A 14863-nucleotide genomic window follows, 5' to 3' on the forward strand; every position below is an offset into this window, starting at 1 on the left:
AGATTGCTCAAATATTCATGACAAACAAGAAAATGAGGTCAGGCTCCCAGCAGACAAGACCAATACATTTCACTGCCATGTCTTAATTAACCAGCACAAACGACTCGACTGTTCACAGACATGTAAAAGTGTCTCTGCTTCATCACCAGAGATGTTTTGCTTTGACAGAGACACAAGTCTATTGGAGGATGGGAGCAGGGGGCGCACAAACAAATTAGTTGACAATAAAGTGCTGAAAACATTTGTAATGAGCACTGCAGTGCGATCGAGTATCAAGCCTGGATTTCAGCGTCCAATTTAGCAGGCGAGTGCTGCTTATCATAGAATTAGAATAACATAGGAATTGTTGCTTGGTGTGTTTTTTATACTGCGATTCGGCAATTAAATGCATGCAGTTATCTCACTTTTGGAAATACTATTAACTAATGTATGATGAACTTACAGTTCGACCAGCTGAAGGTGCTGAAAAAGCTGCCAAGATAGTGTGGTCAGAGGGTTCTTGGACAGGTTTCTGTGCAAGGAGACAAGAAAAACAGTGATTTATGATTTAGCTGTGAACACAGGAAGCAGACAAATCAACAGAACATAAGGCTTGTGACACATTTTACTCCCAAAATGGGATATTTCCTGTGAGATTTGTGACATCGGCTGAAAAAGATAGAAAGATGAAGCAAATTTGTACACTTTAATGAAAGATTATGAAGATTTTTTTTCTGTACGTTCAAGAATATTTTCTGAATTAAGCACAATATGACTAGAAGAAAATACATTTTAATTTCATGTTTACCCTAAAAATATAACTTAATTTATAAGACAAATTAACAATGGTAAACTATTTTTGAGGGGATATCACATGATCATGAAGCATCTACAATAGGATAGAATAGAATATAATTGTTTTTTTTTTTTTGTTTTTTACAGGTAACCTAAAATGAATTTCTCTTAATGTTAGACATACATTTGAAAGAGATAGTGCACCTAAAAATTCAAATGGTTTTCATTTACTCATCCTCAAGTTGTTTAGTACCTGTATGAGTTTCTTTCGTCTGCTGAACATAAAAGAAGATATTTTGAAGCATGTTGGTGCTGGTATCCATTGACTTCAATAATACAGAGAACATCCATAGTTTGGTTACCAGCATTCTTCAAAAATATCTTCTTTTGTGTGCAGCAAAATAACAAAACTTTTACAGGTTCGGAAAAACTTGTGGGTGAACAAATAAGAACTTTGTTGAACTTTATATTTTCTCTGAGTATACCAAATCTGTTTTTCAGTAAACAGAAAGACATGTTAGTGTTTAACGTTCAGTTATGTATGTTTCTATAGTTTCTATATTTAGGATAGCACACAAACAAGCAGCATTATTAGCACGGCCATTACTCATTGAGTTAAGAAATATACATTATACATTGTCACATAACCACAAGCTCTACTCTTCAGCGGAATGGTAAACAGCAGAACATACAGTAGCAGACACTCTCTTAAAATGTCAAACATGAGTGAATATTAAACATTAAAAATAAGTCAAATGCTGTACTTTTTTTAAAAGTGCTCATACTGAATGCTTAAAAATGATTAGACACGCAAGTATAAAGACTTAGACAAAGTGATCCACAAATACTAATTCAGTGAACACATTCTGTGAAACACAACATTAATGAAAGAGTTAACATGAGAGAGAAGGACTTCATGCAACAGGAAATCAGAGAGAGCCTCCATCACTGCCAAGAGGAGCTCAGAGAAAAGGAGCAGCTGCAGGGGCTGCTCAGCCAAATCAATAAAAAGAACTTGAGCAGTTCGCCGTCTACAAATTCAGTAGACGCAATGAAAGACTGCAGGTTTTAAAAGCCAACAAATTCAATACAAAGAGGTGGTCTGGGACTTGTAAATGGCTTTTAACCAACAAAGCCACAGGCATGATATGTGGTGGGGGGAATTAGATAAATCCACTAGTTATAAAGAAAGATGGACATACGTGATATGGAGAAAAAATAGAACGGACGTCATAGAATGGGTCTGTAATTCGACTTAAATCATATTAAGTAAAAATATTTGTGCAAAATGGTAATATAATAATTTTTATCAATGCATTTGTTTTAGATTTCAGTGTTATAAATGGTCCATGGTCTGAAACTTCTTGGTAGATCTGTTTCTTTCTATCTCAAATATATCAAGTAATTCATTTAAGGAAGCACTCAGAAGAAACTTATAGCCTTTATGTATCCCTCAGAAAAGAAGACTTATATCAGTTAATTTCAGTGAAAAGATAATGCTTTATCCTTCACAAAGCTTCTGACTCAGTGTTTCAAAGGTTCTACATTTCATATAAAATAAGCACCAATAAAAAGACCATTGATATTACGGTTCAAAATTTTGGGGCCAAACTATTTTTAAAGGAATTAATATTGCATTAAGCTGATCAAAAGTAAAAACTTTTATAATCTTACAAAAGATTATTATTTGTTTATTTATTTTTAAATGGTCTTATTTTTAAACTATTTAAACAATCTATTGATCAAACCATTCTGAAAAAGAGAATCACCATTCTCACAAAAATATTAAGCAGCACAACGGTTTTCAACATTGATTTATTAATAAGGAATGTTTCTTGCACAAGAAATTAGCATATCAGATTGATTTCTGAAGCATTGAATACATAGGTCTTAAAAGTGAGGTGTGCTGTGATTGGACGAATACCTCAAGTGTTTGACGGAAGTGTTACGCCCCTTAACACATTGTGATGCCTATCCAACTAGAGCGATGAGACATAAACATTAAACCCCATTATAAACATGATATAAACATAATTTCTAGTCATGTCCACTTTTGGAAGGCCAAACAAAGAAGTTTTTCTTTCTCGATGAAACAGCGCCACACACTGCGGCCTTGAGTGAGCCGTGGTCTAGAGTGAGCGGAGGCAGATTTGACTGAGCAGAGGTGGGCCGGCTTGAGAATGGCACGGCTGGTGGATTCTACGAAGGAGCTTACGGCAACCACATGTGACGACGCTGGGCTGGACTCCGCTTCATTCACAGTGCAAGCCAATCAGGTGATCCACAATGCAAAGTTGATGTTTTTCCTCAGCGACCAGCACGGATCAGCTCCAGACATGACGAAGCAGATATCGTCCTCCTTTGAAAGGCCGTTTTAGGCGAGTGTGGACAAGTCTTAACTTTTATAAAGAATATCTCTTTGGATTTGAGACTTTTATCTTTGCAACTTATCTTTGCAACACTTTTTTTTTTTACTGCATCATATGATCCCTTTAAAGCTATTTTACAAAATATTTGACAGTATTAATATTTTTATATTTATCATGTAACTCACCTTTTTTGTAATACGGATAACTCAAATTGAGCAGCTTTAGACTGAATCAGACTGAAGTATAGACCAGAACAATTGGACTTGTTGGTGGGCTCTTTTGACTTGGACTATTAATCAACTACCGAGCAACCACGTGGTATTTAAATTTTTTCTCAAGAAATCCGCTCTAGAGAAACACACAGCTGTAAGATGGCCGGAGTGATGGATGCATGTCTTTTGAGAAGCTATTTGACTAGACGACTGGCGTATTCTCAGGGTCATTAGAAACTCTTATGAGTTTTATAACAAGCACTGCTGGCTGCCAAAGACAGTCGCCATAGCAACAAGCTCTCTGATGCGGCCTGATGCAGGGGGAGGGATTTTGTTGCCGCTGTGTGCTTTAAAGTGTCAACACCCACAACACACACTCGAAAACACACACATGTACACTCTGACTGAGGCCTTTGAGCATTAGTCCATTTTTTATTTGAAACTCATAGTAATTCAACCATTCAGTTTCTGCTTCAAGAGCTTCTGATTGAGTCTTATTAAAATGTGTTGCATAAGTCAGTCTATGTAATTGCAAATCTTTGTGGGTGTTACTTAAAGGTGAAGCATATTAAAGTGCACTTTTTCTGTTTAAATATTTTTCAGTATCTCTGTGGTGCTATCAAAAATACACCCTGACATGGCAACACAGGGTCAATATGATGCATAGAGCAGTAACTGATTACATGTAAGATGGATTATGTAATTCCAAAAATGAAGTACTTGTAATTAGATTAAATTGCATTTTAAAAGACTTGGAATCAGACTACAGTTACTGTTTTATTGATTACATATTATTCACTCAATAGCAATAAATGATTGATAATTTATTGGTTCTCCCTAATGTCATGATTCTCTTGGGAACAAGGAGACAAGGAATTAAAACTTTATTGCTCCAAACACATAGGGAATGCTGGGAACACATAAAGACATTCAAGACCAGACGCTGGTCTGGGCCTACACTGGAGCGAACTCTGGGGCCTGGGCCGACATTGGAGTGAGCTCTGGAGGAGCAGTCACTTGAGGGCGCTCTAGAGGGCGCTAAAGAGGAGCGGGCATTGGAGTGAGCTTTGGGGTGGAAGGCTTGCCGCATTAATGTTCGTGGTGTTTGCCATATAACTGTTCATTGGGCTGGCCATATTAACCGGCAGCGGCCTTTGATGAGCCGTGGATAGCGGCAGGTTTGACTCGGGAACTGGGCTGAGGACTATTTTGGAGTTTTGAAGGATTTGGGGCTGAGCAGGTGGTTTGAACCGATCGTGCGGTGACGAGACTGAAACATTTCCCCCAGTTCTTCAACTTCATAATTGAAGTTTAAATAAATAACAAGATGAATCACCTCGATCAGACGATAAATTACATATGGGAGATCGCAGCAGATCATCTCGCCGTCCAGTCCCAGCTGAAAGCACGCACCAAGAGCGGCGTCGTGCCAGCTCAGCAGGTTCACAAGCTCGAGGAAATCCTCCACATACCGCTCCAACCTCCGACCAGCCTGTCACAAACCCCACAGATTGTCCTCAGCAGTCATTTGTTTCGGTCCAGTATTCTGTCACACTTCTCTTGAACAGTGAACAAGGAGACAAGCAATTCTTCAAATAACACAGACTTTATTGATCCAAACACATAGGGAATGCTGGGAACGTAGAAAGACATTCAAGAGCAGATGCTGGACTAAACACAGGGAACACTATTTAATACACAGAACAGGATAATAGGAATACAAGACACACCTGGGATCAATAGAAATTACATGGAACACCTGGGATGAAATCAATCAAAATGAGGAGCAAAAACATACACAAAACACGGGACAGAGTCTGACACCTAATTCTTCTTTTTCATCTTTTAAATAAATTTGCTTTTTTAGTAAACTCATAAACCCCCTGCAGTTCCTAAAGTTTGGGAAACCTTGACATAATTACTGTTTAATGCACGGCATGTTGTCAGTAACAACAAATTGAATATATTTTATTTTTCTTTGCATTTTTTAATTCAATATGTTACAATATTATCTTATTTAATTCAATGAGATAAACAAATTAGTTCAAAAGTAATCAAAAAGTATATTATATTACCTTAAATGTGTACTGTAATGGATTATGGAACTTTTGTCACGTAATTTGGAATCGGTAATGGATTGCTATTAGCAAGTAATCCTCCCAGCTCCGATTATACTTAACGGTAGAATATATGCACAGTTTTTCTTGAAGCAAAAGGCATTTTATCTTAAATATCAGCTTTTTAAAATATTCATTACAAGTTAGCAAGGGATCATTTATAAAATAATCTCTCAGGCAAAATTTGTCTGTAAAAAATAATAATACGTTTTTCTTACACTAGAGAAATGATCTTTATTTTCAGAAAGTCACAACATCTGAGAAGAAGAAAAAAAATCTCTGTAAACCTACAGACTTATCTAATTTGTCCAAGAATAGTTCTAGAAAGTTCAAATTGAGACTCAAGTAATTTTGCCTTTCAGAAACACTTTGCTTTTTGTTGTGGGGTCCAAATATTTTTTAACCATCTTATCCAAAAGCCATGCACACTATAAAATTGCAACACAGTCTGAGCTGAAATATGCTGCATAAATGAATAGTCAGACTGAAATGATCAGGCACTTTGTTAAAAAATAACTTGAGTTGCTCGTTTCTAACACTGGGAGTGTTAAGAAGGGGTATGCAAGGTGACAGATGCTATACAGTTAGGAATAGCATAAGGTTTGGCAGACTTTTCCATATTTCCATATTTAGGAATAACATCTCTGGTGCTTTCTCCTTTTAAACTCACCATGACCGGACCAGCCAAATAAAAGTTCACCTAACGAACATTTGCTGAAAGTATATTTAACCTTAGGCCAACAGCTTGTTTCTTCATAAGAACTTGAATCACTTCACAAGACATTAATTGATGGATTATTGTGATGTTTTTATCAGGTGTTTGGACTCTCATTCTGATGGCACCCATTCACCTCATAGGATCAATTTGAGAGCAAGTGATAGAATGCTAAATTTCTCCAAATCTATTTAGATAAAGAAAGAAACTAATTTACATCTTGGATGCCCTAAATTGTGAGCACATTTTAATTTTAAGTGAACTTGTTTCAACAAGCACTGTTTATGGGAAAGATGTTTTGAGTTGTAAAAGTTACAGTACATTTTCATAGTACATCAAACTAATTTCTTTCAAAAGATCAAGGAAAATGTGATTGCTCATCGTATGACCCCTTTAAGATAATGACAAACCTGTGAATTCAAAGCACTAGATGTCTATTCCTGTCTTTTAGACAGGAGATTTACTACAGTACAGTACAGCCCTTACACTGCTCTCATCTTCATTACTGCAACTCACTGTTGGCCAGCAGCCCAGTATGAGAAATAAAATGTCTGCAGCACATGGAGAATGCTGCAGCCCAGCTGATCCTAAACCAGATATTCATATGTATTTCCTCTGCTATGAACCTGCTATTGATGCCTGGATCAAATTCAAAAAGCTCAACAATGCAATCGGTCCAGTGACATAGCCTGGTGGTTACTAGTGTACACTATTTTTAGTATTAAATTAAATACATTACATTTAGAATGGACATTTTATGCAATGCATTCTGGGATTGCTTTATCCTGAATGATCAAAAAACTGCTGCCATATAATTAGATTAAATTAAAGGTTTAGTTTCTTAAGGCTGTATAATTTTGTTGCATCTTACTTAGTATTTGGAACGGACTACTTTTTTAAAGAGAAATCCATTCCTTAATTCAGCAAGGATGCATTAAATTGATCAGAATTTACCATAAAGACTTCAACATATTACATTAACATATAACATTTACATTTATACTTATCAATGAATCCTGAAAAAAAAAAATGTTTAACAAAAATAATAATCAGCACAACTATTTTCAACACTGATAATAAAAGGTGATGTTTCTTGAGCAGCATATCAGCATATTAGAATGATTTCTGAAGGATGATGTGACACTGAAGACTGGAGTAATGGTGATGAAAACAAATGAACACTTTTTCTCCCCTGTTGTTGGTAGACCACAGCAGCAATTCCTGGAATTGAAACACTTTTACAAGTCTCACTAGATAAGAGAGTCTGCTAAATGCCTTCAATGTAAATCTAAATGTTTTGGTGTTTTGTGCAGAGCCACCTGCATATTTCAGGAGCGGCGCTTTTAAAAGGTCATCTTTCACCACTGTGAAGAAAAATGTCAGTGCAAATTGAACAAGGCGGATGGTAGTTAATGAATTAAGAAATAAATTAATTTGGCACCAGTTGTGCAGGAACCACACGGAATTTATCGAAAAAATGAAAAATGTATCAGTCTAAGAGAGAGATGCAGAAATAGTCAGGCCTAAGAACATTAGCATTTTCCAATTCTGCACTCCCAAACATATGCAAAATAAAAATTTCTGTCTGTTTCACTGAAAAGCATTCATCTCAGACTGTCACATAGTCATTTGATGGAAAATTGCTGCAACAAATGCAAATTCAAATGTAAGATTTAAAGACTGGTAGTACAACTGTAATACCATGATCATGTACCACAGAGTAACATGTACTGTAAATATCAATATGGTAATCAACGTACTATACAGTCTATTAAAAGCTCTGAGCACACCATTATACTTTATCAGTGGAAAATACATCAATACAAGGATATACTTCTACAATATAATTCAGAACAAAATGAGACTGTATATAACTTCACAACAATCAGTGATATACAGAGGAAGTATATGAATCATCATAATGTGCTCACAGGCATTCTGCTCCTCGCTTCTGAAGCAACTGTTTATGTCTGGGTCAGTGAGGGTACAATTTAAATACTGCTCTTCCATCAGAGATTGAGAGGCATGCCAGTATTTCAGTGGTAATAACAGGAACCACACATGTGGGAGTGGACCACTCTGCTGTGGCCATGACTGCAAACTAATATTTTTTTATTTTTTTGAAATTATGTAGTTTTAATATAACTTTTTAGGGCATCCCCCTAAAAGTCGACTGATCACAAAAAAAAAAGAAAAATGCCATAGGCAAAGACTTCTTTACATGTCCGCTCAATTTAATTTTAACTTAGAGAAATGTGCGCTATTCAAGTGTGCAGAAGCTGAACAGTAGCTCGTTGATGGGCAGATGGCACTAGTGCGATCACCTGCAATTAAAATACTTTATTATAATTGTTAATTAAGTTGCTCAAACAAGTAGAAACACATTTGATTATAAATTAAAAGTTTCCACTGATAGAAACACAGTAGACTTTAATGTTATCTATTTATTGTGAAAATTTGTTCCTGTCGCTTAGTGTTAGAGCAGCGCAATAGGTCATGGGTTCAATACCCAAGGAACACATTATAAGGCGCACCGGATTATAAGGCGCACCTTCAATGAATGGCCTATTTTAGAACTGTTTTCATATATAGGGCGCACTGGATTATAAGGTGCATAGAATAGAAGATACTGCAGTCAAAATTTTGACTGGGTTTGCGTTATGCATCCACTAGATGGAGCTGTGCTAAAGAGAATGTCAACATTTGATCCATTTATAAGGCGCTCCGGATTATAAAGGTGCACTGTCATTTTTTTGAGAAAATTAAAGGCTTTTAAGTGCACCTTATAGTGCGGAAAATACGGTACTGATAAAAATAAATAAAATGAAAGTCGCTTTGTATAAACGTGTCTGCTAAATGCAAAAATGTAAATTACTACATTTCCATATCAATCCATGTAAATTTTTACCGTGGACCAAAGCTCTGTCACTTTAATGCCTGTTTCACCCCGATTTACCCCTGATTTACACTGCACACGTCTGTGGCGCATTATGGCTCTGATGCGGCTACCAGAGCTGATTGCAGCCACTCTAGTCAATGTTTGTGTTTACACCAGACACGCCACAGCACTTTTTTTAAAAAGCGTCCCAAAAGTGGCTCTCCACGCTGCTTCGCTAAAGATAGTCTATTTTTGAACACACACCACATCCAAACTGCACAACAAATACAAAATAGAATTTAAAAAAATCATGTACATTTAAAAATAAACACATCATCAAACAAATCATATTTCACATGCTTATGCGTTGCGTATTTTTTATGCACCAATGTTGATGGATTAAAGCTTTCATACTGCATGCGGTTGCGGTCCGTCAGTGTGTTCCAGGAGTGGTGCGTCTGCAGCAGTGCAGCGATCATTTATGAACAGAGTCTATTTTTGCTGTGCTGCACGTGCTTACTATTGTTTGCGGTAGAAATTAGAATGGATTGACACGAAAATGTAGTAATTTCACAATATATGGATAGAACTAAAGTCTTCTGTGTTTCACAGGCTTTTTGGCTTAACAACTTAACAACTACCTTTACTGACTATTAATAAGCAGCAAATTAGTAGTTTATTGAGGTAAAGTCATAGTTAATAGTTTGTTAATAGCGAGAACTTGATCTTAAAATAAAGTGACCAATATTTTTTATTAGTTATGCACTTATAATTAAATTATTTTAATCATGAGAGATGCAATACAACTTTAGGTTAAGGAAGCTGTAGTACGTAGGCTATCTTTTAAACAGTTTCTGCACAATTTATGATTCATTTGACAAGCTCTTTTTCCTCAGAAAGCGACCTTATAACATCTAGCCGGCAATACATCCAAATGAAGTTCTGTATTAAGTTCCTCAAATCAATCAATCCATCACAAAAAGGTTACTGTACAGACTGTGTAAGCACACATTGAGTCATAAACGGAGTGAAGCTGTGCACATTTAAAGACTGGCTGAATATTTCTCTTGTTATCTAAAATAATTAAATAAAATCTGGACTGACATGATTTAGGGGGTGGGGGGTGGGGGGCAACAACAACCGGGAGCTTAATTGCTCAGCTCTGGTTCAAGGGCTGAGATGGAGTTCTGCCAGTGTCTGTTTTTGGCTTGGCTAGAGCTAACTTTTAAGAGTGTTGTTGTCAGATATGCAGCATACCACCCACCCTGTTCAGTTTCCTCTCTCTTCACGAGGCTGAGTCATGCTGCTGTCTATTATTTATAACTGCAGATACCTGCTTTAAATTTAAAACACAGCTTACGAGCCCTAAAACGATCGGCCACTCCAATCTTGAATTTACGCTGATTGGAAATAGTTAAAGATTCTCTTTACTGTCAATGTCAGTATGGGGTGCACAGCATTTCTTTCATGGCAAAATTTTGGAAAACTTGGCAGTTTTTGCTCCATACATTGTTCTATTATGGCTGATCCTTGATTTATCTGGATTGTGATTAAAATGCAAATGATAGTTTTCTGTCATTTCAAATCGCTACAGATATTTTTTTATTTAAGGTCAGTACAGCTTATAATAGAAATAATCATCTTGTTCATGTAATCTTTCATTTTTACCTGTTTCTTGCTTTAACAATGGAAAAAATTGCAGTCAGTATCGGAATTGGCCCATTTGCTTGCAAAATTAGAAAAATCATGAACGGTGCATACCTAATTATCATAATGCCCCACCAAACTCACTAATATGAAGACATTCAAAGGAATAAATGTTTTCAGACCTTATATGTAACAACAGGAACCACAATAGAAATATTTTCCCAGACACAAGTGGGTGCTGTTAACAGAATGTGTTATTTTCAAGTCAACACGCTCACGTTAATTACTGAGAAGTTACACAGAAAGGCACGCAAGTGCAATAATAGTTTAAAAAGGTTCATTTAATGACTTGTTTTGTGTAACTGCTGTCCAATTGCTCTTTGCTGGTAAAAAGCTTTTTTTTAAAAGACAGAATCTGTAAAATGTACCAGTGCAGTGTATACTAACATGAAATAATCGACTAATCTTATCAGCATTTGCACTCTCTGTGGCTCTAAAAAAAGGGAAAACAAAAAATGTACTTTCAATGTAACATATTGCAAGTCTCTGAACTAGAAAACTGAGAGGATTGCATTGCATGAGTCGCACTGCCCCGCAAATGGCTTTTCAAATACTGTCCCCTTTGATTGTCTGGCTCTGATGACGCTGGTTTTCAGTGATTGCCGGTGAGTAGAGGAAATAGATTCATGAGATGGGACATCATGCTTTCAGGCATAATCCTGGCAGGGGATGCTTGAAAAGAGAGGAAATATAAGCTCAGGTGGGGGTGGGGTGGGAGAAGGATGGATGGGGAACAAAAACACTTGGTATATGAAAGATCTGGTGCTACTGCAGCCAGACCAAATAAAGCATCACCTGTGTTTCAGTTGCTCCGGGTGTTCTCTGCACCCAGCAGGTGAAACTATCTCCCTGCTGTCTCCTTCAATAGCTCTCCTATTACACTCACAAATCCATTCAGAGTCTCATCAGCCATCACCAGTAGAAAAAGCATTGTCTATAAAAGTCATCTGTTCACTTTCCCCAAAGGCCTAAAAAGGAATCAACACTTTGCTAAAATGTGTTCTGCTTTTTTGGTGCTTGCGGTGGGAGGCAAGACCAAGGCTTCAGCAGCTTTTATAACTGGGTGTAAATAGGCTTTTTGCCCCTCCAACTTTTTATGTAATGGTCATAATAATTTAATAGCTTAGATTTGCTTAGCCAAAATGCAAACGAAAACACCAAAGCTTTAAGACCAAACAGAAACCTCTCCACATCCACAATGCAACTTAAGCAGCACCGATGCAAAACACTCAAACATCCTTCATACAGAAAAATGTATATAAAGAATTCTTTTCTTTCTCTTGTTTTAAGCATAGTTTATAATTCTGTGACGTTTAGGTTTAAAGCATTAAACATTTTGCAGAGGACGTAAGAATTCAAATATTTAAAATACTTTCTAAAAAAGGCTATAATTGTCATGATCTACACTCGGAGGAACGAGAGAGAAATGAGGAGTACAAGCAATAGTCTTTAATACAGGAAACAAAGGGGAATATCCACAATGGAAATGACAGGAACACACAAACACAATGAGTAGACCCAACCAACACTGAACACAAAGGCAGAGACTTAAATACAAAGGATAATGGGGAAACACAGGTGACATCATTGGAACAAAAACCAATCAAGGACAGGAAAATGACCAGGTAAGAACAAAACAGGGACAGAAACTGGGGCAAAACACTATACACACAGTCCAGAATCCTGATATTAGGCCCTCTCCCAGAAGGCGCATCCTCCCGCCATAGAAACTACATGGGCCCAGGTAGGAACTTGAGAGGCAGATCAGGAGGATGACTGACATCCAGGAGGGGGGCCGGCAGAGTGACCGAGATGGAGGCAGAGATCTGGAGATCCACAGCGGAGCTGGAGCGACTGAGGACCAAGATGGAGCTGGCACTAGGAAGGAGTCTAACAGAGACAGTGGGATGGAGCAATGAGGTTCACCCAGAGGAGCAGATTCCAGAGGCAATGGTGGGTCAACACCAGTCCAAGCCAGAGGGATTAGGGAGCCCAGTGGAGCTGTTGGATCGATGGGCGTTGGTGGAGGTGAGGGAGCTAGGATCCGAGGTGGAGCTGCTGGTCCTACTGGCTGAGGTACTTTAGAGTCCAGGCCTTGGAGACTGGAGGCAGAGGTGAGGGATTCTCCAGCCATGGTGACAATGGAGGATGGCAGACCCACGGAGCTCACACCGTATAGATGGTGGGCTGAGGGCGAGCAGAGGGGCTGACAGAAGAGGTGGGAGGGTGGGCATTTGTGAGCCTCTGGGCTTTCAGGGCTAAACTCAGGTTTGGGAGGCCCCTCTGGGCTGGACAAGGGAACAGGACCCCTCTCCAGGCAGGACGTGGGAACCGCAGCCCACTCTGGGCTGGACATTGGAACAGGGGTGACAAAGGCATCCAAGGAAGGAGGGAGTAGAGGAAGCAGGTCATCCTCCCAATCATTTAGGTCTTTTTCCCACCTCTCCTCTACCAAGTGGTGGTGAAGTCTTCAAGGACCATCTTCAAACACATAACCTGGGTAGCTGGTGTTGTTAGCAAACGAGAGGAACAGTCTTGTTTTTCCTCAAGAGATCTGTCCCCCTGCTCCAGCAGGATGAGGAGGTATTTGGGACGGGTGAAGGCATCCATGAGGGAAACACTAAGGAAAAAATGGAAACAAAAATGGAGGGGAGACACGGAGGTTACTGTCTTTTGGTCGGGTCTTCTGTCGTGATCTTGGAGGAACAAGATGGAAACGTGGAGTACAAGCAATAGACCTTAATCCAGGAAACAGTGGAATACCCACAATTAAAAAAGTCAGGAACACAATGAGTAGACCAGACCAACACTGAATGCAAAGGCAGAGACTTAAATACAAAGGATAATGGGGAAACACAGGAGGCATCAATGGAACATAATCAAACTCAACGAGGAGAGCACCATGACCAAATAAGGACAAACAGGAACAGAAACCGAAGCAAAATATGACACAATAATATCATAATAACAATTTTGATTCTAACATATTTATTTTGCTCTAAGTATGTTTAGATATTTTTACAGGAATACAAGACAATTGTACTGTATAAAAAAAGAGAGTTTTTTATTTATTTATTTTCAGTGTAAGCAGCTTTTTAGAAAATAATTTAAATGTATGACTATTGGGCCAATGTCACCTAAATAATATTCATGAGCCATGCTAACAAGGACTGGTACATGTTATAGATTGTTCCCACACTCTGGACAAAAGCTTTCATTTTAGATCACTGTAACGGCACACATCACAACAGTTATATTAGCAAGAAAGAAAAAGTTCACTTTAAAATGTTCCTCTTGTTTGTAATATGTCCGGCTCTGTATTTATTTATTTATTTATTTTACACCAAGAATGCATTAAATTAACTGCCATTAAGTACACTGAAGGCTTAAGTAGTGATACTGAAAATTCAACTTTGTATCACAGGAATAAATTACATTTTAAAATATATTAAAATACAAAACTGTTATTTTAAACTTTAACAATATTTTAAAATATAACAGGTTTTTACAGTATTTTTATCAAATAAATGCAGCCTCGGTGAGCATTAAGAAACAAAAAACATTTTAAAAATCATATCAATTCTAAACTTTGAACGGTTTCAGCCCAAACCTATTTTATATCTTCAAAAGCACTGATAAGGGCAAAGCTTTTGAGGACATATACTAAAGGGTCCCGTGAATGACAGAGGTGTGAGGGGCACTAATGAATGCTGAACTGTCACTGTGCCCAGGCCTGGCAGAATGCCGGCAAAGCTGTCATCCACGGAGTCACCGTGCCCTGGCACCTGGGCCCGCCACCTTCAGCTGCTCTGATGAGTTGAGAGACAGGGGCAGATGGCAGTGTTGAACTAGCACAGGGTTACGGTGTTTGGAGCAAAGCTGCACGCCCCTGCAAAACTCAATCAGTGGGCTACCTTGATCTGGTCTATCGGCTAGAGATTTGGTTTTCCTCACATAATTGGACACACTATATCAGTGAGATCAACCAGAAGTATGGAAAGAGATCCTTTACACTATACTATCATGTTAATTAAGGCTGCTTATTTGTTCAAAATACAATAAAACAGTAATATTGAGAAATGTTATTACAA

The 14863-nt window shown here is 37.9% G+C and overlaps 1 protein-coding gene across 1 annotated transcript in view; it reads right to left on the reverse strand.

The window, feature by feature from the left end:
- Positions 1-14863, reverse strand: part of LOC113105565 (NT-3 growth factor receptor-like) — a 119904-nt gene that overhangs the window by 74394 nt on the left and 30647 nt on the right. Inside the window, exon 4 of the mRNA XM_026266707.1 lies at positions 443-511. Coding sequence (XP_026122492.1) covers positions 443-511 — 69 coding nt within the window. The remainder of the gene's footprint in view (positions 1-442; positions 512-14863) is intronic.

This window comes from Carassius auratus, chromosome 7, assembly GCF_003368295.1.
Source record: "Carassius auratus strain Wakin chromosome 7, ASM336829v1, whole genome shotgun sequence".
In the NCBI taxonomy this organism is placed as follows: Eukaryota; Metazoa; Chordata; class Actinopteri; order Cypriniformes; family Cyprinidae; genus Carassius; species Carassius auratus.